Source organism: Anomaloglossus baeobatrachus, chromosome 12 (genome assembly GCF_048569485.1).
Source record: "Anomaloglossus baeobatrachus isolate aAnoBae1 chromosome 12, aAnoBae1.hap1, whole genome shotgun sequence".
NCBI lineage: Eukaryota > Metazoa > Chordata > Amphibia > Anura > Aromobatidae > Anomaloglossus > Anomaloglossus baeobatrachus.
The window spans coordinates 52,523,756-52,549,304 of NC_134364.1; the positions used below are offsets into that span (position 1 = coordinate 52,523,756).

A 25,549-nucleotide genomic window follows, 5' to 3' on the forward strand; every position below is an offset into this window, starting at 1 on the left:
GTTTACCTTAGTTACCAGTCTCCGCAGCTTCCAGACGGCGGCTCCGTGCAAGCGCAGCGTCGCTTACACGTCGCTGCTGGCTGGGGGCTGTTCACTGGTCGCTGGTGAGATCTGCCTGTTTGACAGCTCACCAGCGACCATGTAGCGATGCAGCAGCGATCCTGACCAGGTCAGATCGCTGGTCGGATCGCTGCTGCATCGCTTAGTGTGAAGGTACCCTTAAGCTGTCAAATTGTGATTAGCAATCAAAGTAAATATTTGAAGAAAGAGTACTGTGTTTAGTAGTGAAGGTTAGTCTTACTAATTTCGTAGATATGAGCCCATAAACTATTGTTTGTTTTTTTTTCTTCTATCCATAGTGGATAGTATCGGCATTAGTGATGAGCTGAAGTCCAAGCTTACAGATGTCCTCATTCAGCAGCAGCAATTTACTTTAGGACGAACACTAGGAAAAGGTAATGAGCGAAATTTGCTCTAATGATACACTCTCTGATAGGAACCTCTCATGCTCATAAACTGATAGGGATTTTGACATGCTTACCCCTTTCCTATATTTTTATTATCTCCTTGAAATCTTGTAACCTAATTAGGAGAGTTTGGCTCTGTCCGGGAAGCGCAGTTGAAGACAGAAGATGGCTCGTTGCAGAAGGTCGCCGTGAAGATGCTGAAAAGTGAGTACAATGACTTACTCCTGTATTTTCAGTTAACATTCACGTTTATGGGCTCTTCTGGTCTTCCAATAATGATGACCTATGCTTACGATGGGTAATCAATATCATTTATGTTGGGCTCCGACATCTGGCCCTTCTTCACCCAGCTCTGAGCTGCAGTTCTTGGAAACAGGCACTACACCGTGAATAGAGCGGTGCTGTTCAGCACCATTTACTTATTACACCCAACCGCAACGAATACCAGCTGATCTATGTAGGTGCAGCATAAAGGACCACCACCAATCTGATATTGATAACCTATTCTATGAATAACCCAGGAAAATCCCTTTAAACATTGATGAAAAATGCTTGTTTTTTTAGATTTGGTGCTTACAATCTTAAAAGTTATGCCATTAGGAAGTCAAAAGTTCAAAACTTTGTTACCCTTTTGCTTGGCAGTGTATATACAGGACTCCTGTGTATAATGTCACTGGTGATCACTATATCACCTGTACACTATACACTATATATAGAGCTCTTGTGTATGTCACTAGTGATCACCTGAATTTGAGAACACTATATACAGAGTTTCTGTGTATAATGTCACTGGATTATTTGAATTTGAGAACACTATATACAGAGCTTCTGTGTATAATGTCTCTGGTGATCCCTGTATTACCTGTACACTATATACAGAGCTCCTGTGTATGTCACTGGTGATCACTGTATTACTTGTACACTTACACTATGTAAAACACTCATTGGTATGTCAATGGTGATCCCTGTATTACATATATACTATACACTATATACAGAGCTCCTGTGTATAACGTCACTGGAGATCACTGTATTACCTGTATTCTAGACACTATACACAGAGCTTCTGTGTATAATATCAGTATAATGTCACTGTTGATCCCTGTATTAACTGTACATTTTACACTATATACTATATACAGAGCTCCTGTGTATGTCACTGGTGATGATATCTCTGTTAATTGTATTGTGGTTTTTATTAATGATCAGTATTGTATTACTCAGTGACTGTGGTGGTATTATGTGGACTGGAAGTTCTGAATCATAGTAAGGTAGCCATAGGCTACGTGCACACCAATTCTTTTTTGCTGAGTACCAGTGGAAACAAAGTAAAAACTCCATGGTTTTGAAGAGGATTTGGAGACTTTACATTACGTATCTGCTTAAAAAAACTCCCCGAAAAACTGTGCAAAAAGTCATACAAGGAAATTATTACATCAAGAATTAGTTGTGTAACGGGAGAAAGTTAGCAGTTTTCATAGAAAGCTGAAGGCCAAGACCACCAAATGGTTTCTCATATTTGTTAGGGAAAAGTTGCATTGTGGTGCTTCCAGCTATCTGCTGTGCAGGGAACTGCAACAAAATCTTATTCACTTGGCCATAGTGTGTGGTCGGAAGTACTGCTGTGCAGGCAAAGGCCAAATAAACCTCAGGAATTGAAGAGTTTGGATTGTCTTTTCTTGTTGATATACTAGGATGTTGTTTGATGGCAATACCCATCAGGATGACCATGAAAAGAGTAAAAGTCATGCCTGGCTTGCAAAGCCGATTCAGCTACTTGAGTTTGTTTTAAAGAGAATTTGTGAACAGGTTTTTGCTCCCTCATCTGAGAGCAGCATAATGTAGAGACAGACCCAGATTCGTGCAATGTGTCACTTACTGAGCTGTTTGCTGTCATTTTGATAAACGCAATGTTTTCTTTGCTGCAGATCTAGCAGTTAGGGTATGATTCCACTTACGTATGACTCCTGAGAGTCTTGCATCGGTATCAGCTAGCACGGTGCACAAACTCCTGACAGAAGCGCTCTGCTGCATGGAAATACATGCAGCCGACCCGCTCCTGTTAGGAGATTGTGCGCCGTGCCAGGTGATACCGATGCGAGCCTCGCACCAGTCATACGCAAGTGGAATCATACCCTTATACAGAGCTCATGAATATGCTGGACTACCTGGCAGCACACCAAGTAGTCCTCTAAAGATAATCTCCTGCTAATTAATCAGTGATTTTATCAAATCTACACTAAGCAGCCCAGTAAGTGACACATCGCTGGAGTCAGGATCTTTGTCTCTACGTTATGCTGCTCTCAGATTAGGTGGCAAAAAAACCTGCTGACAGATTCCCTTTAAGACAAACAAATATTGAATATATTACCTGAACAGTAAAGATGAGAAAATGCAGGAAATTTTTGCTTTGCTGACTTTCCCATTGCATCAGTAATTCTCCCCTTTTAGTTAACTATAGGTCTGAATTGGGGCGTGTCCGCCTTCATTGTTTTATATGTGGGTAATGCAGTACAGCATTTGCAAATTTGCCGGTCTCCAAAGCAACTTTCCACAGATTTGTTCCTATCTACTCACCAGCAATCTAGAGCGTATGACAAAATTGGCAAATTATACCGCCATAATGAATGTGCTGGCACATTTGCATCACATGGCCTTGCAGTTTTGCGGTATCATATAATATATACTTAATAGTGAAGTCATATATCCTCTATACTGCCACAGGCACATAACTGAGCAGCAGAAGAGGGAAGGTCATTACGTACCGGACTTTAAGCGCGGTCTGTAAAGATTGCTGGCTTCTACATCACAATAACCTTGTTAGAAGTGATTCCAATAGACAAGCACAGATTCAGTTCCAGCGCAGTTATAATGAGCCTTCTGGATGCTAATTTCAGAGATTGTTCCTCCGCACTTTGCCTCTTATAACATTCTCCTTTCTCCTGCCAGCGGAAATTTTCTGCTCTAGTGATATTGAAGAATTCTTGAGAGAAGCTGCTTTTATGAAGGAATTCGACCATCCAAACGTTTGCAAATTAATAGGTAAAAAAATATTTGACATTACGCGCAGTTTGTGCTGTTTGCCTTGTCAGTTAGGCATTATTACTGGTTGTCTAATTTTAGTGCAGAATGTTTTTGGAAATGTAATAATATTTGAAAAATCAGTCTATAGTTATACTTTTTGTTTCAATCTATAGAAATATGATTGGTAAAAAAAACCCAAACAATTTCAGAACATTGAAGGTGTTGTCACGGGGTATGAAATTACTGAACAGCAGCCCCTAGACTGGCCCTCAGACTAGAGACCCTGCACTGTCCCTAATCTCAGAGGTACGCTTCATGGTAGTGAGGTCTGAGCCCCCAGTGTGACCCTGACTCCTGTGAAAGGCCTCATCTTATTCCCCCTCTCCACCACCCTTTGGGCAGGCCAGAAACCAGAAACCAAACCCCACAAAATTGACAAGGGAGAACTAAAAGTCGTACACACTGTACTCAAACACAAAGGAGAGACTATACGTGTACAGAGGGAATAAAGTAAAAAAGAAGAAAGTAAACCTACAACCAGGGAACAGGAAGAAGGAAAGAGAATCCAGCACAGACCTCGGAAAGTAAAAAGGTCCATGTTAAATAATATTCCATTAAAAATATATCCGGTAGACAGCGATTAAAAGTCACACAATTTGTTGTTATAGCAGTAGCATGGGACTACACGTTTCGACTGTTTGTCTTAATTATGAACATTAATGGAATATTATTAAACATGGACCTTTTTACTTTGAGGTCTGCGCTGGATTTTCTTTCCTTCTTCCTGGACTTACAATGTTGCCTAGCCTTTCCGTGTGCAGCACCGTTCCTGAGACCGGTGGAACAGCTGATCGGTGAGCTGATTATTTCCTCCCTTTTTCCTGTACAACCAGGGAACTTCCACACCACTCAAAATAGCAACTACATATCACCAAGAACTACATCACCACAAGGAATTGGAATCACTTGAGCTATGCTGAAGCTATTATCGGCTCAGAGAAACAGACTCCCATCCCTTTAAATAGGAAGGAAAACGCTGTGGGTGGTAAATAGCAACCGGAGCTCCCAGGAGCAGCACATCAATCCACAGGAATTAACTTCTGTAAGCCTGAGGAGTAGTGGAAATGAATCAGCCGACACCCGGCTGTGGTTGAGCAACTAGGAGATATCAGGTTGCCTGTCAGACTCTACAATGTGAACAGAGTCTGATGCTGTCATGGCACCCCGCAAATGTGGAGCTGACCACCACATGACAGGTGTATCCCCAACTTCTAAATTAACCCCTATTATAATGCCACTTCTGCAAATCTAAGGAGGGTAAAGCTGACCATACACCTTAGATTGTGGTCTAACCACCACTTTTTCCACTGATTCCTCCATACTCATGCACACTTGTTTCAGCAGTATATACTTATCCTCTTAATAGGAGGATTTAAACTGCATTTTCTCATTTAAAGGAGCTGTATACAGACGTGCCTTGCGTACCTTTATAGATAGTAGGTTGGAAGCCCTGCCCTATTAACAAAGCAACAAAGAAAACTACAACTCAGGAATTTGCAACTAATCGGCTTAGTAAATATGGTAAATGCAGAGATTACGCCATGAGTAGTGATGAGCGAACCTGAACTGTGAAGTTCAGCGTCCGTGCCAAACAGCAGGTGTTCGGGTCCCGGACCTGGACTTCACTGGGAGGGCAGTGTTACAGTTCTGGTTTGGCCTCTCTGATAATAAAAAAACAAACAAAAGGGTTAAAGCAGGAGCAATATACTTACCGAACCTCCCTGCACCAGTAACGCTACTTCCGGGTCCGCTCATCAGTGCTCATACATATTCACTGCTTTCCCTGACCACCTGCTGGTGGACCACGCCCCCATCCTCTCTAACAGCCAATGTGAGTGGCTGCAATCACAGGCGCTGATTGCGGCCTTATACTGCAGTGTAAAATACATTTTAAAAATGGCATAGGGTCCCCCAATATCAACAGATAAAGGCACGGCTACAGGCTGCAGCCCCCAGCCATGCGCTTATCTTAGCTGTGTATCAAAATAAGAGGAGCCACATTTAGTTTTTTTTTTTTTTGTTTTTTTTTTTTAGATTCATTTAAATATATAAAAAATTAAAAAAAAAAAAAGGACAACATGCGGTCCCACTCATTTTGATACCCAATCTCTCCAGACTCCGGGAAACACTGACAAGGGGGATCGGGCTGGCAGCAGTGACGTCACTCAGTTCACTGAAGGTCATACCCAGGTTCCCACGGCATGACCTCCAGTGACCCGAGTACCGCACTCTGTGCAGCCCTTTAACAGCGCTGGCCGGGAGGAAGGGGCTATGGGGCTGCCCCACGGTCGGCACTGTCACTGTTAAAGGGCTAGTGAGGTGTGGGGCACTTTAACAGTGACAATGCAGGCCGGGGGGTTGTAAGCCAGAGTGCGGTGCTCAGGTTACCAGAGGTCATACCGTGGGAACCTGGGTATGACCTCCGGTGAACTGAGTGATGTTACTGCTGCCAGCCAGGGCTCCCTTGTCAGTTAGTCAGTCAGTTTCCCAGAGCCTGGAGAGAACTGACATGTTTTTGGTCTCTCCAGGCTTGGATGTAGCAGAGCCAGGACCATCGTGGGATATTGTGTGGATTATGACAGTACGTCAAGAGTCTTTTGGGGATTAATAAAGAGGGGAAAGAGGGTGCTGTATTTTATTTCAAATGATTTTTCTCGGTGTTTGTTTCTTTTGATTTATAGGATTAGTGATGGGGAGTTCTCATAGATCTCTACATATCACTAATTGTGGGCTTAGTTACAGCTGTGTGCTGTCATTAACCCCTATTACCCCGATTGCGACAGCACCAGGGCATTAGGGAAGAGCCAGGTAAAGTGCCAAGATTGTCGCATCTAATGGTTGCGACAATTCTGGGGTGGTGCAGGCGGCTATTCTAAGTCGGGAGTCCCAATAACCATGGGCCTCATCAGGTTGAGAATACCAGCCCCCAGCTGTTGGCTTTATCTTGGCTGGGTATCAAAATGGGGGGGACCAAACATTGTGTTTTTGAAAAAATTATTTAAATATTTAAAAAAAAAAAAAAAAAAAAAAAAAAAAAGCTGCATGCGATTCCTTTTATTTTGATACACAGCCAAGATAAGCCCATGGCCGGAGGTGGCAGTCTGTAGCTGTGGCTTTATCTGTGCTGATATTACTATAGGGGGACCATAAGTCATTTTTTAAAATTTTATTTATTTATTTTACCCTGCAGTATAAGGCCACAAACCATGCCTGTCATTGCAGCCAATCACATTCTCTGTTAAAGAGGGTAGAGGCGTGGTCTACCAGCAGCCAAACAGAGCCGCTGGTGGGTAGGGAAAGCAGTGAATATGTATGAGGACTGATGAGTGGACCCGGAAGTAGCGTTACAACTGCGGGGAGGCTCGGTAAGTATATTCTCCTGCTTTAACCCTTTTATTTTACAGGTAATGATCGGGTCCCCATAGACTTTTATATAGGGTTCAGCGTCCAGACAGAAATTTAGGTTCAAGTGCGGTCCCGAATCGGAATTTATTTATTTTTTTTTAGTGAAATGGGTGAATCGGACCCAAACATCTACTGGTTCCCTCATTTCTAGCCACGAGTTAAGCTGTTTAAAACCTGCTAGAGCTCCTCTTTTTTTTTTTTCTGCATGAGCCCAGATCTGCTTATATGGTTTTAAGCGTAAATTAGCTTTTTATGTTAAATGTATTTTTCGTGTGTGTGTGTGTGTGTGTATTTAGATAATATTTGTTTTTGTATTCATTTCTTTGTGCTTCTTTTAATCACTTTAGGCTCCAAAAGACCTGACTCAGAAGCCACAAACTAAATTGCATCTTTATACAATCATGGCTAAATGTTTTGGCACCTTTGAATTTTTTCCAGAAAAGGAAGTATTTCTTCCAGAAAATTATGGCAATAACACGTTTTGTTATACACATGTTTATTTATTTTGTGTGTATTGGAACAACAGGAAAAAAAGAGAAGAAAAGGCAAATTGGATATTATTTCACACAAATCTCCAAAAATGGCTCATACCAAATTGTTAGCGCCCTCAACTTTAATATTATATTTGGTTGTAGACCTTTTGGAATAAATAACTGCAATCACTCGCTTCCTATAATCATCAACAAACTTCTTACACCTCTCAACTGGAATTTTGGACCACTCTTTTTTTGCAAACTGCTCCAGGTCAAATCTCTCCACTGGTGTTCAGTGGGATTTATATCTGGACTCATTGCTGCCACTTCAGAACTCTCCAGAGCTTTGTTTCCATCCATTTCTGAGGGCTTCTTGAAGTATGTTTGGGGTAATTTTCCTGCTGGAAAACCCATGACTAGAGCTGAGCAAACCCATGTAAGTTTGGTTTGGCGGGTGCAGCTGGACTTTTGATAAAGTCCAGTTTAGGACTTGACCTGAACCCCAGTGGAAGTCACTAATTGGGCAGTTCGGGTCTCCACGCACATACAATCAGCCATAAACAGAAACACTTCCAGGGGAGGGTGGGGATAATCCACCATCTGGACTATCCTGCATTGTAACCCTTCATCAATTTTTATCTGCCGTCCTCATCCAGGGAGATTACTTACAGTGCCATGGGTTGTAAACTTCTTGATTATGTAGCAGATCATGGAAAAGGTACATCAAGACCTCTGGAGATGAACTTGTAACGTAGAGATTGTAGATATTTTTCAACAATTTTGGTTCTCAAGTCCTCAGACAGTTCTCTTCTCCAATTTCTGTTCTCCATGCTTAGTGTGGCACACAATGCAAAAATTGAGTCAACTTCTCTCCTTATTATGTGGTTTCAGGTGTGATTTCCATATTGCCCACACCTGTTACTTGCCACAGGGGAGTTTAAATAAGTATTAAATGCTTGAAGCAAAGTGGTTTACCAACAATTTTGTCTAGCACATTTTTGGGGTTTTGTGTGAAATGATGTCCAATTTGCCTTTTTTTTTTTTAGGTTTTTTTTTGTGTTTGTTTCAATATACATAATGGTAATAAAGATGTGTATGACAAAACGTGTAAATGCAATAATTTTCTGGGAGAAATACTTCATTTTCTGGAACAATTTCAAGGGTGCCTATACTTTTGGCCATGACTGTAGAAGTTAGAAAAACAAAAAAGCCACAAAGAAGTATATGAATGACACCAAAGAGTCACTTCAGTAAGAACACACCTGGTGCTCTTTCGGAAGCGTCTCCGCAGGCACATAACCTTACATAAAAGCTTGGTTTAAAGAATAGGTAATTTTCTCATAACACTTTATGCCCCATAGTCCTCTATGGTGCTTGCTTGGTTGGGAGACAGTGATTTGCTGAGAAAATTGTGTTTTTTTCAAAGAGTTGTGTTCTCTCAATTTTCATTCTAATTTTTTCACCTTAGGTGTGAGTTTAAGAAGTCGTACCAAGGGAAGACTTCCAGTGCCAATGGTGATCCTGCCATTTATGAAGCATGGTGATCTGCACACCTTCCTACTGATGTCACGCATCGGGGAAGAGCCTATTGTAAGTCTATGAAGAGCCAATCAACCAGACCGGATAAGTCTTGCCTATTTCTGTGTTCCCCAGCCGAATCTTCAACAACGTAACTGCCAGGACCATACATGTATGCCGCTGATTGGCAACAGATGAATCGAGATGGCTCAGGAGCTGAGCCTGCTCCATTCCTGACAGATGATTTCTGTATTAATTGGACGATTGCAGGTTCAAGTCCAAACTAACAAATACAACCCTTGGCAAAAATTATGGACTCACCTGGCTCTGAGGATGTTCATTCAGTTGTTTACTTTTGTTTAAAAAAAGCCGATCACATACATGGCACAAAACAAAATTAATTTCAAATGGCAACTTTCTGGCTTTAAGAAACACTAAAAATAATCATGAAAACATAATGTGCTAGCCAGTAACTGTTACTTTTCAAGACCAAACAGGGGGAAAAAATTATAGAATCACTCAATTATGAGGAAAACAATAATGGAATCGCCCTGTAAATTTTCATTCCCACAACTAACACCTGCATCAGATAAGGTCTGCTCGTTAGTCTGCATCTAAAAAGGAGTGATCACACCTTAGAGAGCTGTTTCACCAAGTGGACTGACATGAATCAAGGCTCCAACACGAGAGATATCAATTGAAACAAAGGAGAAGATTAGCAAACTCTTAAAAGAGGGTAAATCATCACGCAATGTTGCAAAAGATGTTGGTTGTTCAAAGTCAGCTGTCTAAAATCTGGACCAAATACAAACAACATGGGAAGGTTGTTAAAGGCAAACCTAATGGTAGACCAAGGAAGACATCAAAGCGTCAAGATAGGAAACTTTAAGCAATATGTCTCCAAAACAGAAAATGAACAACAAAACAAATGAAGAACGAATGGGAGGAAACTGGAGTCAATGTCTGTGACCGAACTGTAAGAAATTGCCTAAAGGAAATTGGATTTACATACAGAAAAGCTAAACAATATAAAGATGACTGCCTGAAGAGAACATGTAAATTTCCACGTTCATTGATGATATGGGGCTGCATGTCAGGTAAAGGCACTGGGGAGATGGCTGTCATTACATCTTCAATAAATGCCCAAGTTTACATTGAAATTTTGGACACTTTTTTTTTTTTTTTAAATTTAATCAATTGAAAGGATGTTTGGGGATGATGAAATCACTTATCAAGATAATGCATCCTGCCATAGAGCAAAAACTGGGAAAACATTCCTTGAAAGAAGACAGATAAGGTCAATGACATGGCCTGCAAGTAGTCCGGATCTCAATCCAATTGAAAATCTTTAGTGGAAGTTGAAAAAAAAATGGTCCATGACAAGATTCCAACCTGCAAAGCTGATCTGGCAACAACAATCAGAGAAGGTTGGAGCCAGATTGATGAAGAGTACTGTTTGTCACTCATTAAGTCCATGCATCAGAGACTGCACGCTGTTATAAAAGCCAGAGGTGGTGCAGCAAAATACTAGTGATGTATTACAGGAGGGTTCTTTTGTTTGTGTGTTTGTTTTTAAATGATTCCATATTTTTTCCTCATAATTGAGTGATTCCATCATTTTTTATTCCCCCCCCCCTGTTTTGTCTTGAAAAGTATCCGTTACTAGCTAGCACATTATTTTTCATCATGATTTTTTTTATATATTTTTTTTAGTGTTTCTTGAAGCCTGAAAGTTGACATTTGAAATGTCTTTAGTTTTGTGCCGTGTCTGTGATCTGCTTTTTTTAAACAAAAGTAAACAACTGAATGAACATCCTCAGAGCCAGGGGAGGCCAGAATTTTTGCCAGGGGTTGTAAATTAAAAAAAGTGTTAAAAAAAAAAAAATCATAAAAATTTGAATGACCTCCGTTTAGTCCCATTTAAAATAGTTATTTGAAGGAGCAAAAATTAAAAAAAATTCACACGTTGTATTGCTGTATCCATCATTCCGATTTTTCAAAATATAAGATTAATTAACCTGATCAGTATTCGATGTAAAGAGAAAAAAAATTCCAGTATTGCTTTTTTCTTGGTAGCCACAATGCCCCAAATTAAATGCAATCAAAATGTCGTATCCACCCCAAAATACTATCTAAATTAATTAAGCAATTTTAGTATCACCAAAATCTTACTGACCTGAAGAATAATAGATAATTTTGCTGTAAAATAAACACAATAAAACAAAAAATACTACTGCAAATTTTTTTTTATTTTTTATTTTTTTTTTTGCAAATTCACCCAGTTGATTTTTGTTTGCCAATTTTCAGTACATTATATGGTAATAACAATGGTGTTGTTCAAAAGTACAACGTGTCCTGCAAAAAAAAAACCACAAAAAAACCCAACAAGCCCTTATATGTCTATTTGGGTGAAAATATATAAAAAAAATGTTACAGCTGTTGGAAGGAAGAAAAGAAAAAAATACAAACACAAAAACAAGAAAATCAACCGGTCGTTAAGAGGTTGTTTTCTCTAAAACACTGCAGCAATTCAAAGAAAAAAAAACTATCGGCTGCAATTGTGCAGCCAGAATCTGATTAATGGCACCATTGGTTTGGGAAGCGTGAATCATCTCAAAGGTGTATTTAAATATTAGGGTAACTTCTAGGTAATGAATTTAGTGGCGCTTTCATGCATTGCCGTAATGATACTGTGTACATGAATGGAAATGTAATGTTTAGATCCTCATATGTATTAAATATTAAAGGGAATGTGTCACCAGATTTCGCGACTATAAGCTGCGGCCACCACCAGTGGCTCTTATATACAGCATTCTAACATGGTGTATATAAGAGCCCAGGCCGCTGTGTAGAACGTAAAAATCACTTTATAATACTCGCCTAAGGTGTGGTGCAGACTGGTCGGATGGGTGTCTCCGTTCTCCGGGTCCGGTGTCTTCTCTCTTGGCCATCTTTGTCCTCCTTCTTCTGAAGACTGGGTGCGTGACGCATCCTACGTCATCCACACTCTCCAACATCGAGGTCCTGCGCAGGCGCACTTTGATCTGTCCTGAGCAGGGCAGATCAAATTATTGTAGTGCGCCTGCGCGGGACCTCAATGCTGGCTAGTGTGGATGACGTAGGTTGCGTCATGCACCCAGTCTTCAGAAGAAGGCGGACAAAGATGGTTGAAAGAGGAGGCTCCGGTACCGGAGAACGGAGACACCCATCTGACCAGTCAGCACTGCACTGCCCCTTGGGTGACTATTATAAAGTGTTTTTTACGTTCTACACAGCGGCCTGAGCTCTTATATAGTGTATTCTGGAATGCTATATATAAGAGCCCACTGGTGGTGGCCACAGATTATAGTTGCCAAATCTGGTGACACATTCCCTTTAAGGACCAGGCGATTATCTTGTTGATTGTTCCTATCACTGATCTCACAGTTAATATTTCCGGACAATATATTTCTTCCTGTTATTGCTTATATATTTACTGTATGTCTGGAAAATGGTTTATGGACGTTTTTCTCTTAAACAAAATCTGATTTAAAATAAAAACAAAATATAACAATGACACTGATTTTAAAACCTCCTCTACCAAGTTTACTCCAGCCAATTAGTTGACATATTTGATAAAGTTCTGTTCCATGGTGATTAAAACTTGCCATACTGCGTCACATTCGGTTGGACGTTTTATCAGATGCTTTTCTAACGACTTTTGGCTGACTGCTACAGACACTTGTAAAGTGGCCAAACTATTTGTGGTGGAACAGAACTCATTTACTGACCCTGCGTGAAGCTTTCTGGTTTATTTGTAGTTAAACGTTATACAGTGGTATGTAAAAGTTTGGACACCCCAGAATATGAAATGATCTCTAAAAGGCAAAAACTTAATGATGACACATTGCCTTTGCATTTTAGGCGAAAAGGAAAAATTATTTTCATCTTTTACATTTGAAAAATTACAAAAAGGAAAATGGGCAGATGCAAAAGTTTGGGCACCCTTGGAGGTTTGTGTGATCAGATAACTTTCACCAAGGTTTCAGACCTTAATTAGCCTGTTATGCTTTGGCTTGTTAACGATCATCGTTAGGAAAGACCGGGTGATGCAAATTTCATAGCGTTATAAAAACCCATCCTCTAACCTTGTGCCAGAAACCAGCAGCCATGGGTTCTTCTAAGCAGCTGCCTAGCACTCTGAAATTGAAAATGGTGGAGGCCCACAAAGCAAGTGAAGTCTATAAGAAGATGGCAAAGTGTTTTCAAGTTGCCTTTTCCTCAGTTTAAAATGCAAAATGAAAATAAAAGTTACCAGGAACAGTGGAGGTCAAGATAAGGTCTGGAAGACCAAGCAAAACTTGTGAGAGCTGCTCGTAGGATTGCAAATCAGAATCGCTGTGTGACTGCAAAAGACCTTCAGGAAGATCTAGCAGACTCTGGAGTTGTGGTACATTGTGCACAAGTATGGCCTTTATGGAAGAGTCCTCAGAAGAAAACTTGTCCTGCATACTCACTCACCATAAAATTTAGGGTTAGACGTATGCAAAAGAACATCTAAGCAAGCCTGATGTATTTTAGACACAAATCTTGTGGACCGATAAGGTTAAAATAGAACTCTGGCCACGATGGTCAAAGGTGTGTGGGAAAAAAAAAGGTCACAGAATTTCAGGAAAAGAAAATATCGCCAACCATTAAGCATGGGGGTGGATCAATCATGCTTTGGAGTTGTGTTGCAGCAAATGGCACGGGGAACATTAAATGGGTAGAGGGAAAAATGGATTCAATGAAATATAACCAAATTCTTGATTTCAAATATGACACACTCTGTAAAAAAGCTGAAGTTGAAAAGAAGATGGCTTCTACGGATAATGATCCTAAACGCATGGCAAAATCCACAATAGACGACCTCAAAAGGCGTAAGGTGAAGGTTTTACAATGGTCCTCACAGTAGTCTGATCTGAACAACATTGAAAATCTGTGTCTAGACCTCAAGAGTGCATGCCAGACGAGCCAGGAATCTCACAGAACTGGAAGGCGAGCCAGGAATCACCCAGAACTGGAAGGCGAGCCAGGAATCTCATAGAACTGGAAGACGAGCCAGGAATCTCACAGAACTGGAAGACTTTTAGAGAAAAATGGATGAAAATCCCTCAAACAAGAATTGAAAGTCTCTTGGCTGCTACATAAAGCATTTACAAGCTGGAATATTTGCCAAAGGGGGCGCTACTAGGTACTAAGCATGCAGGGTGTGGAAACTTTTGCATTGCCCCATTTTCCTTTTTTTTTTTTAAAGATGAATATATATATAACTTAATGCCTTTCAGAGATCATTTCATCTTCAACTTGCTTAACTGTTGACAATAACAGTTGACCAGGGGTGCCCAAACTTACATGCCACTGTACGCTAGACCTCAAAAATGAGATTTAGCACCAGTGTATAATGACACTTAGCACATGGGCTTTATAGAGATCTAATTAGACAAAATTTACATTGAAAAATGCATCTGCAAAAAAAAAATTGTTAGTCTGAGTCAGTGCCAGTTTTAGGTGGAGTCCTACTTAATAAATTTCTACTGACTCCAGCTTTTTAAAAATGTATATTATATGTTACTAATATTGATTAACTTTCAAAGGAAACTTTATTATAAATAGATTTTCTGTTCTATCAATCTAATGCCCCTATTTATCAAAAAAGCAGTGATATTGTTGTAATGGTTAATATGTTATACATGGTTTGGATTATCATTTAAGCATCGATCTTTGATAACTTTGTGTAGTATTAGGTTTGTGTTATTGAGAAAAGCAATGACACAGCATATGTGTTGCTACATTGATGGTTGGCTTTAGCTAGCTCTTATCTCTGTTTGACACAGCAGAATCCATGTTTTATGGCCTTTTTGTTGTGAAACTTATATGCCTTTTGGATAAGTACTAAGCTATCCGATTCTTCTGTGCATGTAATAAATACCTGTCTCTTGGGATATAAATCCAGACAATCTTGCACACTGACAGACACTTGCTGTGTGTGTTCTTGGCTCCAATATATTACTATTAATTGGACCAACATTGGCAGATTTGGCGATCCCTTGTATCTCACCCCAAATTATCTCTCCCACGAAACTGGTTTCGCTGATACCATGATGTTACCATTTTAGGTAAATTTGTTATAACTACGGTAATTATTGCTAATTTGTGAAGGAATCCAGATTGTGTAAAAATAGAGGATGCCGAGTGGAATCCTTGGCTTGCCGAGTGGAATCCTTGGCTTGCCGAGTGGAATCCTTGGTTTCCCGTGTTCGAACCCTTGGCTTCTGGGGTTCGAACCCTTGGCTTGCCGCGCCAAACTCTTGGCTTGCCGGATCGAACCCTTGGCTTGCCAACTCTACAGCCCAGCTTTATTTTAGTAAATTAGTATTTTTTAGAGTAATATTCAGTCCATGTCTAACTCGATGCAGTTGTGAGTGTGCCGAATATGCATGTATTTGGAGAAGGGGGAAGGGGTTCAAGAAAAATAGCTTTCAGTTGAATGAGTCAATTGATAGTTTGCATTTGATTGCCTGATATTTTATTTATTCATTACTTTTAAGATTGTATATATTGTTTTGACTTTGCTGCCTCTATGTCAACATTCGCAGACTCTGCCAATCCAAACCTTAGTCCGATTCATGATTGACATCTGCAGTGGAATGGATTATCTGAGCTCAAAAAGTTTTATTCACCGGGATCTCGCCACCCGCAACTGCATGTGAGTAACTGTACAAGGCTAAATCGCAAACGCAGGTAACCAGAGTCTAGGCCTGGAGGACCTGGAAGTTACAAGTTTTAGTACTTTATACAACAGTGAACATCTATTTAAGTTTTATTTGGGAAATTAATTCACTGGGAATAAATTGAGTTTATATTGCATGATATTCTGTTTTCTAAAATAGTAGATTAGGAGATAAAAATCGAAATGCCGGTAGATCAGGAAAACCACATGGTCACTGTGAGCAAAATACACTCCTGCCTCTTGAGTTCCATTTTAATAGGATTTGTTTTACGAGCGCTCGGGAAGTCAATACAGCACACACGCTTAGTATGGTGCAATCAAAGAATTCTCCTTAGTACGTGAGCAGTTTATATAGCGTCACTGACAAAGGAAGAGTCTCTTCTGAACTATTACCCAATAATAGCAGTAGGGGCGTGAATAGAAATGTAAAACGTCCCTGCCCATCAGTGTTAGCGGAACCCTATGACATCATTAGTTATAAGACTAGATGGACACCAGGAGAACAGAATGGATTCTATTCTCTCACATCACACATACAAACCCAGTTTAATCAGTCATGACAGATTTCATAACATCCTGCAAACCTCAGTGTGAGAACAATTCTGTATTTTTTGCATACTATAATAATATATTTACCAATCACATCTCGTTTTTTAAAATTTGTGCACATTCCTTGTACTTCTGCATTTATAGATCATTGTTATAAACTACCCGTTACGGATGCATTCAGAACTAATGTACTAATTTATTCCCCTGCAGGGCTGATGGCATATGGGGTTTGGCAGCGCAGTAAATCCGTGTGCCACAGGATAAAAATATCATTTTTTTTTTTTTGCCTGAAGCAGAGTAGTTGTAAGGACCATATTTACTGAAAATGCGGAGTACCATAAGGCACCATATGGCAGCTGATCTGCACGGGTCTAGATTTATGTTGCTTGATGCATATGTATGAGCTTGTGCTGCCTTTTTGCATATATCCGTTCCTAATACAGAAGTAATTTAGGATCCTTGTGGCCATAAATCTTTTAGTCTGTTACACAGAGGCAAGATTACCGTTGTCCAATTTCCATGGTGTCGAGATATGTGCGTATGAAAGACATAATGTCGATGGGAAATGAGGCACAAATGGCGTTTCGTGAGACACCAATCTCTCGTCGGAGACAAGTTGGCAGAGGTATGCATGCCATGCTGATGACTAGAACAGCAAATGTTCGATGAAGAGCAGAGAGAGAGGAAATTGGCTGCCTCAAAGCCAATAAAGTCATTAACCCTCATTGGTGACTGATGCCGGAGCCATACTGTGCAGGGAGCCCCGGAATAAACCACACACCTGAACCCACAGGCAGGTCCAGACCAGATGAGACCATTACCCTGGGCCATTGTCAAGTCCCAAGCCGCCCTCTGTCTTACAAAAAAAGGAAAATTCTGAAAACGGTACACAGTAAATCTAGGTTGTGAACGAATTGCTTCCACAAGTGATGAATACATTCACTATTTTAAAGGGAATCGGTCAACAAGTTTTTGCTATGTAATCTCTGAGAGCAGCATAATGTAGGGGCAGATACCCTGTATCCAGTGATGTCACTTACTGGGCTGTTTTTTGCTGTTTCAATACAATAGGTGTTTTTATCAGGACAGGCTGCCTTGTGCCTGCTAGTCCAACTATGCACCCCCTCTACCACTGATTAATAGCTAGAGATGAGCAATCTCGAACAGTGAAGTTCAGTGTGAACACTGGAACACGGATTTTACAAAATAAATCAGTAATTGGAGTTCGGATGCTTTACGTATGCAAACCACTCAAGCGAGCATCAGGGTGCTCAAGTACACTTGGTTCTTGGCCCAGTGCGAGTCGCTTCCAGTCTCTGAACGGCTCTCACTGGGGGTAAAATCAGCATTATCGGATGTAGTGTTTTCCAAAAAAATAAAAAAAGCTCCCTCCCCCAGAAGTGATCTCTTTGTGGTTGCCTGTATGTTGGCGGAGAGGAGAGCCAAACTACCAAATCAGTGAGCTCCAATGGGGTTCAGGTCAAGTTTGGGTACAGAACAGAACTTTAGATAAAGTCCAGCTAAACTAGCTAAACCTGCAGAACCCGAACTTCCACGGGTCCGCTCATCTCTGGGCACTATACAATGTACACAGAAAGCTGTGGTGTGGGTCTGGATATGCACAGCTCATCAATTCAGCTCTGCTAGATCTGCAGCTGAGAAAACTGTGACTATCATAACTGCTGTAACCTGTAAACTAAGACTACTGTCAGATTACATAGCAAAAACCTGCTGACAGATTCCCTTTAAAAGGTAAATGTTAGTCTATTAGGAAATAACAGCATTTTGGATTATTACCAGCAATCGGTGAAAGGATCCATAATTCCCGCAGACTGAATTAATGTTAAGGGTACGCAACAGTGAACTAACTTGAAGCATGTGTTCCCCAATGCAAAATCTCCAAGAGGGCCCCAATCCTTGACTGTTCTTTAAACTTATTGGTCTTCTCATGTGGACCTAAGAAACCTTTTGCACACCCCCTAGTCTCCAGGCTACGTGTGTAACCTGATCCCTTGCACCTAATATAGCAGGGGTCGGGATCCTTTTTGGCTGAGAGAGCCTATTTTAAAATGTAATTCCGTTGGAGCTATACTCACCAGTGGGAGCGCCGGTGGTGGAGCGGCTCAGAATGTCCTAGGAGGCAGGGTAGGCGATGCTTCGGGTACGGAGGAGGAAGTGTCGCAGCTCAAGAGGGTCAGTGTGTGGAGGGTTGGCGATATTGCTTCAGGCTCGTGGGGTGTCACGGCGGTGGGTGCCATTGATCTGCCGGCGTGCGGGTTTGAATCTCCCGCAGTTGACGAGATCGACTTCAAGAAAATGGTCGCGGTGCGTGCACAGATTGACACGATGGACTTCAAGAAAATGGCCGCAGAGTCCTATCTGTGCACGCGCCACCTCCACAGCCATTTCTTGGAAGTCGATCTCGTTAATTGCGGGAGATTCAAAGCAGTCCGCCACTACACCCCACGAGCCCGCAGTATCGCCACCACTGCCGCCCTGGTAAGCCATATGTGGTTTTTAATATGCACCCCGATGTGCCCCTCAGTTTTGGGGGAAACAAAGTGCATCATACAAACCCGGAAAATATATATAATATTTAATAAAAAAATATATATATATTATATATATATATATATATATATATATATATATATATATATATATATATTTTTATTAAAGATTTGTCTGCGAGCCAGATGCAGCCATCACAAGAGCCACATCTGGCTCACGAGCCACAGGTTCCCGACCCCTGTAGTATAGTTATGCCCCTGGTGCACAACAAAAGTCAGAATATATTTTTAAAAAGAGACTGTAACTATGCTACTCATTACAATATAGCAGCGACATATTCTACAGTGTTGTTCACCATCTGTGGTGACTCAATATCCCAGTTCCCCATTCAGGTTATAGACTAATTTTCCATCTTTTATATGCAGACGCACATGAGCCAATTTCTTTGATAACCAAATTACCAATCGGATTACGCTCAGAATTTGGCTTTCTAAGAAATTGTCTTTCAAAGAAAACCAACAAAAACACAGCGATAACATAAATCCTACGCAGGTATTACTAGAGGACCCTTCTGGACAATTCGAACAGGTTTATTTTGTACATTGAAAAAATTAAACTATGCCTCATCCTTGCTGTTATATACAGCAACACAGTGGCAGATCTATTGCATGACCAACACCAATGACCGCCATTAGACCCCACTGACTTATAATGGGGTCATCAGGTTACTTCATGGTGTCCGTAAAGCTTTATTTTTCCATTAAAAACACTTGCTTTCATATTCAGAACAGCTTCTATCCAGCACTGATTTCCTCTTCTTGTGCTTTCCTCCTTGTCTATAACATCTCCACCACAGATCTGTCTACAGCCCCCTCCTCTCCCTCCCTGCTCCTGAATCTAAAGGCCCTGTCACACACAGAGATAAATCTTTGGCAGATCTGTGGTTGCAGTGAACGGCAGATCTGTGGTTGCAGTGAAATTGTGGACAATCAGTGCCAAGTTTGTGGCTGTGCACAAATGGAACAATATGTCCATGATTTCACTGCAACCACAGATCTGCCAAAGATTTATCTCTGTGTGTGACAAGGCCTTTAGGCTGCGTTCACACCACCGTATTTTCTCCATCTTAGAAAAATGGTCTGATTTATGCTTATACGAATCTGATCAGAGTAGAATCCGTTTTTCTCAGACAATCTCCGCCTTCTGCCAGTCCATAACAATCAGACCGCACTCTGGGGTCATCTGAGTGCGGTCCAATTTTTTTTTTTTTTTTTTTTTAATTCCCCCCCCCCACAAGTTTGAATGGTCGAGTGCCATCTGATTCTTTGGGGCGAAATGGACATGTGAACTGCCACACTCAATAACATTGGTCCAAGTGTGATCTGACTATTTGACTGATAGCAGTCGACTGGAAAATATGAGCCCTAATGCTAAGTTTACATGTGTTGACCGTGGCCGTTAAATGAAAGCTAATACTCATTTAATGGCCCGTTTAGATAAGCTGACCACACTTCCAAGCTCACAAGACGACCGTTAGTAGCATTGTTCTAGGCCGCACACATGCGGTTTACAAAAGGCATGTATTCCTGACAAGGATAATTTTTAAGCCAACTAAAAAATAATCACAAAGTTTTCTTGATTCGCTGACTGATTGCTTGCCTGTTTATATACCCTGATAGGTGTGAACAAATGTTCATTAAAATGCTGTTCTCAAATTATGGACCCATTTAAAAGCAGCTTAACACTGAAAAAAAGGAAAGAGGAGAACAGAGAGCAGTCAAAACCAGGAGCAGGAGCTTCTTAAAAGAAAGGGGTGGAAGTTCTAGTGTCCTGTCAGTGTTTTGCACAAACTTAGCTAACTGTCATGGTGGTGTTTGGGTCTGTTCAGATTGCAGATTCTCCAGACACTCCGCCCGATGGTTTCTCTGGTGTCTGGGATCAACACTGGCAGACTCTGGCGTCAATCTGCTTTGTGTTGATTCATAGGCAGGCCAGCAAGAGTTAATCTCTGCTCCTCTGCTTGCACTTTGGTCACATATTGTGGGAAGGCCTATCACATCTGTTTCCATCCTACTTATGCTGGTTGACACCTTCCACCCATGCCGGCTATAGTTTATTCTATGTTAGTCTGTGAAGTTTGGTGTCCCAGACTTATTGGTGAAAGTTGTGCTCATTGCTTGGTGTGGTTGTGTTGTTTTGTAGCTTCCTTTCTGTTCTTATTTTTCCTCCTGAACCCTTTTATTTTCTTTACCTTTGTGTGTGCATGCTATTTGACAGTTTTGGTTTTCCCTTGTCTGTCTTTATCTGTGAGGTTTCATCATACTTCTATTTCGTCCCTCCCTTAGGAGAGCGAGAATCAGGTCAGGACTGGTCAGGAGCAGGGCCTGTAAGGGGACTCAGGCCTCTCCACCATCAGGAGTATCCCTAAGAATAGGGATAGAATAGGGCCCCTTAGCTTCCGGGACAGCTTAGATGCCCCTGTTCCCCACTATTCAATAGTGATCGTGACGTCCTCAATATATGTGCCAACACGCTTGGAATAACGTAGAAGAAGAGGCTACTGTATAAAGGCGATTCAGAAGTTGCCCACATTTTGAGCTGTTAGCTGAAACTTGTTCCAAAGTGTTGCCAAGCAAGGACATTGCTACGGAGCCTGGAGAACTTTCTAATGAAAAATTACAATGGAAAATGTTTCTCTCTGCATAGATAACGGCCAGTAAAAATGGCAATTCTTGGACCAGTCTGCTTGACGTAAGCACTGCACAACTGGAATAGTGGCTTGGTTTTTCCTTAATTAAGTGATGGACAAGGAGGAAAGACTCCATACTGGCTGTGATATTGTAACATGCATGGCCAGCATTTCTAATGACTCCTCTCGAAGTGTGGATTTGTTCATTTAGTTGTGTCACTGCCCTAGAATCTGGGACACTCATACAATATTGTTAAATTATGCGCCATACTAGGAGAGGACAATGGGATTTACATAAAAAACCCACGCAAATGCACCCTGCCACCAGATTGAGAAAGCAGACTTTCTCTACCGCATTGAATTTGTGGATTCTAAGTAGTAAATGACTGAGGCCAATAAAACAGATGGCTTATATCTTTTATTTTAAATACTCTTGCGTTCCAACAAGCGTTAACTCTCCTTCTCCCCAAACTCTGGATGTATCCTCTGCGGTGGTTATCATGCCAGTAAATATTTTCATAAATATTCAAAAAGTGGACAATGCAGATACTATTATATTCAGGAGGCTGTTGAATGATTACTAGCGCTGTATGTTATATTTGTGAGAATGCATAGAGAGCAATTTACTGTTTGCGTGAATTATTCATAGTTTTCTTATTAGCACATGCAATTGTTTTTGTTATTTTGATGCTTTGTTTCAATACTTCAAAAGAATAAATAACCATATGTATGGTATATATGATTTACCAAAATTATCAAGATAACAAGATTCTATTTATTGTTTGTAATTTATATAAATACTAGCTGTACTGCCCGGATTAATAACTGCTAACAAAATAGAATGTATTAACAAAAATGTATTCTGCACACAAACATCACAAAACAAATAAATGTAATTATTAAAAGGCAAAAACTAAGCTAATAGAAGCATTTCACAACATATATTTCAACACCACAGATATTCCACACAGATTTAACTAAATTGGCCAAGTAATGTGCTCAGTCCGTCTCTTTCCAGATCTGTCTCTTTTCCAGATCTGTCTCTTTTCCAGGTCTGTCTCTTTTCCAGGTCTGTCTCTTTTCCAGGTCTGTCTCTTTTCCAGGTCTGTCTCTTTTCCAGGTCTGTCTCTTTTCCAGGTCTGTCTCTTTTCCAGGTCTGTCTCTTTTCCAGGTCTGTCTCTTTTCCAGTCTGTCTCTTTTCCCGTCTGTCTCTTTCCCCGTCTGTCTCTTTCCCCGTCTGTCTCTTTCCCCGTCTGTCTCTTTCCCCGTCTGTCTCTTTCCCCGTCTGTCTCTTTCCCCGTCTGTCTCTTTCCCCGTCTGTCTCTTTCCCCGTCTGTCTCTTTCCCCGTCTGTCTCTTTCCCCGTCTGTCTCTTTCCCCGTCTGTCTCTTTCCCCGTCTGTCTCTTTCCCCGTCTGTCTCTGTCTTTTTCACCGTCTGTCTCGCTCTGTCTCTTTATCAGTCTCCCCACCGACATCTTATTACCTCACATATAAGCTTCTTATACTATGAATGTCTTTTGTTCCTATAGCAACCACTCACAGCTCCTACTAATAACCTGTAGTTCCAGGCTCCATTTACTTTAATGAAGGCATTTTTTTGGAGAGCAACTGTAAAGCGTGGGATTAAATTTTCCTGTCAAAACATAGTCTATGACATTCCCTGGGTCACATGAGGTGTCTGTGCAAGATTTTGTGATTGTAAATGCGACAGTGCGGATACACTTTTCGTTTCACTTTTTCCCCATTATGTAGATAGGGGCAAAATTGATTGGTAAATTGGAATGCGCGGGGTTAAAATTTCGCCTCACAACATAGCCTATGACGCTCTCGGGGTCCAGACGTGTGAGTGTGCAAAATTTTGTGGCTGTAGCTGCGACTGTGCAGATGCCAATCCTGGACACACACACACATACACACACACATACATACACACATTCAGCTTTATATATTAGATTTCAGTGTAAGTGTCGCACCCAGGGATATGGGGTACTCTGTCCCGGGCAGTGTCTCTCTTGGGAATGTCACGGTGGTGGCTGTTGCCCGGTTCCGTGCCCTGGGCCCTTTTTGTAATGGGGTGTATTTACAGGGGATTAGGATAGTGTTCATACGTGACGCCACTTGCGGTGTTGTGGCTATAGATATGGAGTCGCCGCTGCAGAATATCACTACTGGGGCTGGTGTTAATTGCAGCCTGGATGTTAGGCCCTCCGCAAGCAGGGTCGGGCCCCAGAGGATGGGTGATGTGACGGGCGTCGGAAGAAGTTAGTCCACACAGAGGTATAGTGCAACTGGTTTTTACTCACTGCTGGTAGATGTTGACTGGTTGCCTGAGGCCGGCTGGTTTCACCTTCATGTCCCCTTCGTCCCAGTGCCTGTTCAGTACTCTGGTACCCTCTTCCCCTGCACCTGTCTCTGGTAAATGGGTCCCCGTGGCGTAAAGCAACTGGGGGTCCCAGTCCCGTGGTTTGTCCACTTCTGTCTGCCTGACGGTAGCATGAACCCTGTGGGGTTTAGAGTCTCTGGTCCTGTCCCGGTTCTCCCTTTGCTACTGAGTCTTCGGGTTTTTAGGGTCAGTGAGGTCCTTGATAGTCCCCTCGCTGTGCAGGTGTTAACAGGTCGGCTTGAAGCTCTTTCCTGTCCCAGGGTCCTGTACCCCGTCAGTGCGTAGTTCGGGGAGTACGCCACCGTACTCCACCGGCAACTACTCTCCTGGGTACCAGCTTACTGTTATCACGAGTCAGGACGTCACTTCGCTTCCACCTTCACTCCTCTCTTTTCTGACACTGACTACTCTACACAGTCTGTCCCTCCTACCTGGTCAACTAGTGGACTGGACTGGCTCCACCTCTAGGCGGCCATCCATTGGTCTGACCCTAGCTCAGTACCACAGTATGGGGGATTGTTGGGGAAAAATTGGGATTACCTGGGTTTTTGGTGTTACCGGCACTGATCTCTCTGGGCCCTAGGGGGTAGGGCCTGCATCCTTGTGGGGATGCAGAACCTTCTAGCACCCTGATGGCTTCAGGGGCGCTACATAAGTTTTGAATTTTTTTCTTAATTGCAACTACAGAACTAGTCTGTGGCACCAGTGCTTTTACCAGGCACATTGTCACACATTGTCACACGGAGTTTTGCACAATCTTTGCCGACTCTCATGGCAGAGTTTGGCGCTGTTTAGATTTCAGATTCTGACACTCCGCCCTCTACACAGGCAGATTTGGGCGTTCACCTGCTGTGTGCTGATTCATAGGCAGGCTAGCAAGAGTTAATCTCTGCTTGTCTATTTGCTCCTTTGTTCTCATGTTGTGGTGAGGCCTATCACATGTGCTCCCCTCCTATTTATGCTGGTGGGAACCTTTCACCAATGCCAGCTATAGTTTTTATTCTTGATCTGTGAGGTGTGGTGTTCTAGCCTTACTGGTGAAAGTTATACTCATTTCTTTGTGCGGTTGCAGAGTTTAATACTGTCTTTTTGCAGCTTCCTTCCTGGTCTTGCTTTCCTCCTAACTCCTCATTGTCTTTTCCTTTGTGTTCGTATGCTGTGTGATAGAGTTTTGGTTCTCCTTTGTCTATCTTAATCAGTGGGTTATATCCCACTCCTGTCCCGTCCATCCCTAGGGTGAGGGGGTGGTAGGAATCGGCTCAGAACTGGTCAGCAACAGGGCCAGAGAGGAGACTCGGGCCTCTCCACCATCAGGAGTATCCCTGAGGTTATTGATAGCATAGGGTCCCCCAGCTTGAATGACAGCTTAGGAGCCCTGGTTTCCCGATATCCCATTATCAGTGTGACACACATGTACAGATAACCACATTCAGTGCAGTACTTAGTGTACATCCACAGAAGTGGGTAGCGCATAATTTTCCTACAGTGCATTTGTAGGAAATCTGCTTCTGAATTAGATATGCAGCTGTCATAAAATTTAATTGATCCTTGGCACATTCAATGCTAAAAGTCTAAACTGACTATATTACCAGTATAACAAGTTTCTGAGAGTGGAAAGGACAGCTGGTGCTGCAGGAACATTTTTAATACTTCGCCTCTTCTTAGTCGTATATTTAATTGGTACAATATCTTACCTGGATAAAGAGTCCTGTACAGGGT

General features: G+C 41.7%; 1 protein-coding gene across 1 annotated transcript in view; it reads left to right on the forward strand.

Annotated features, from left to right (window-relative positions):
- The window catches only part of TYRO3 (TYRO3 protein tyrosine kinase), a 277,637-nt gene that overhangs the window by 233,505 nt on the left and 18,583 nt on the right, over positions 1–25,549 (forward strand). Inside the window, exons 12-16 of the mRNA XM_075330191.1 lie at positions 360–455; positions 591–671; positions 3,417–3,509; positions 8,898–9,019; positions 15,565–15,674. Of these exons, the coding sequence (XP_075186306.1) occupies positions 360–455; positions 591–671; positions 3,417–3,509; positions 8,898–9,019; positions 15,565–15,674 (502 nt within the window). The remainder of the gene's footprint in view (positions 1–359; positions 456–590; positions 672–3,416; positions 3,510–8,897; positions 9,020–15,564; positions 15,675–25,549) is intronic.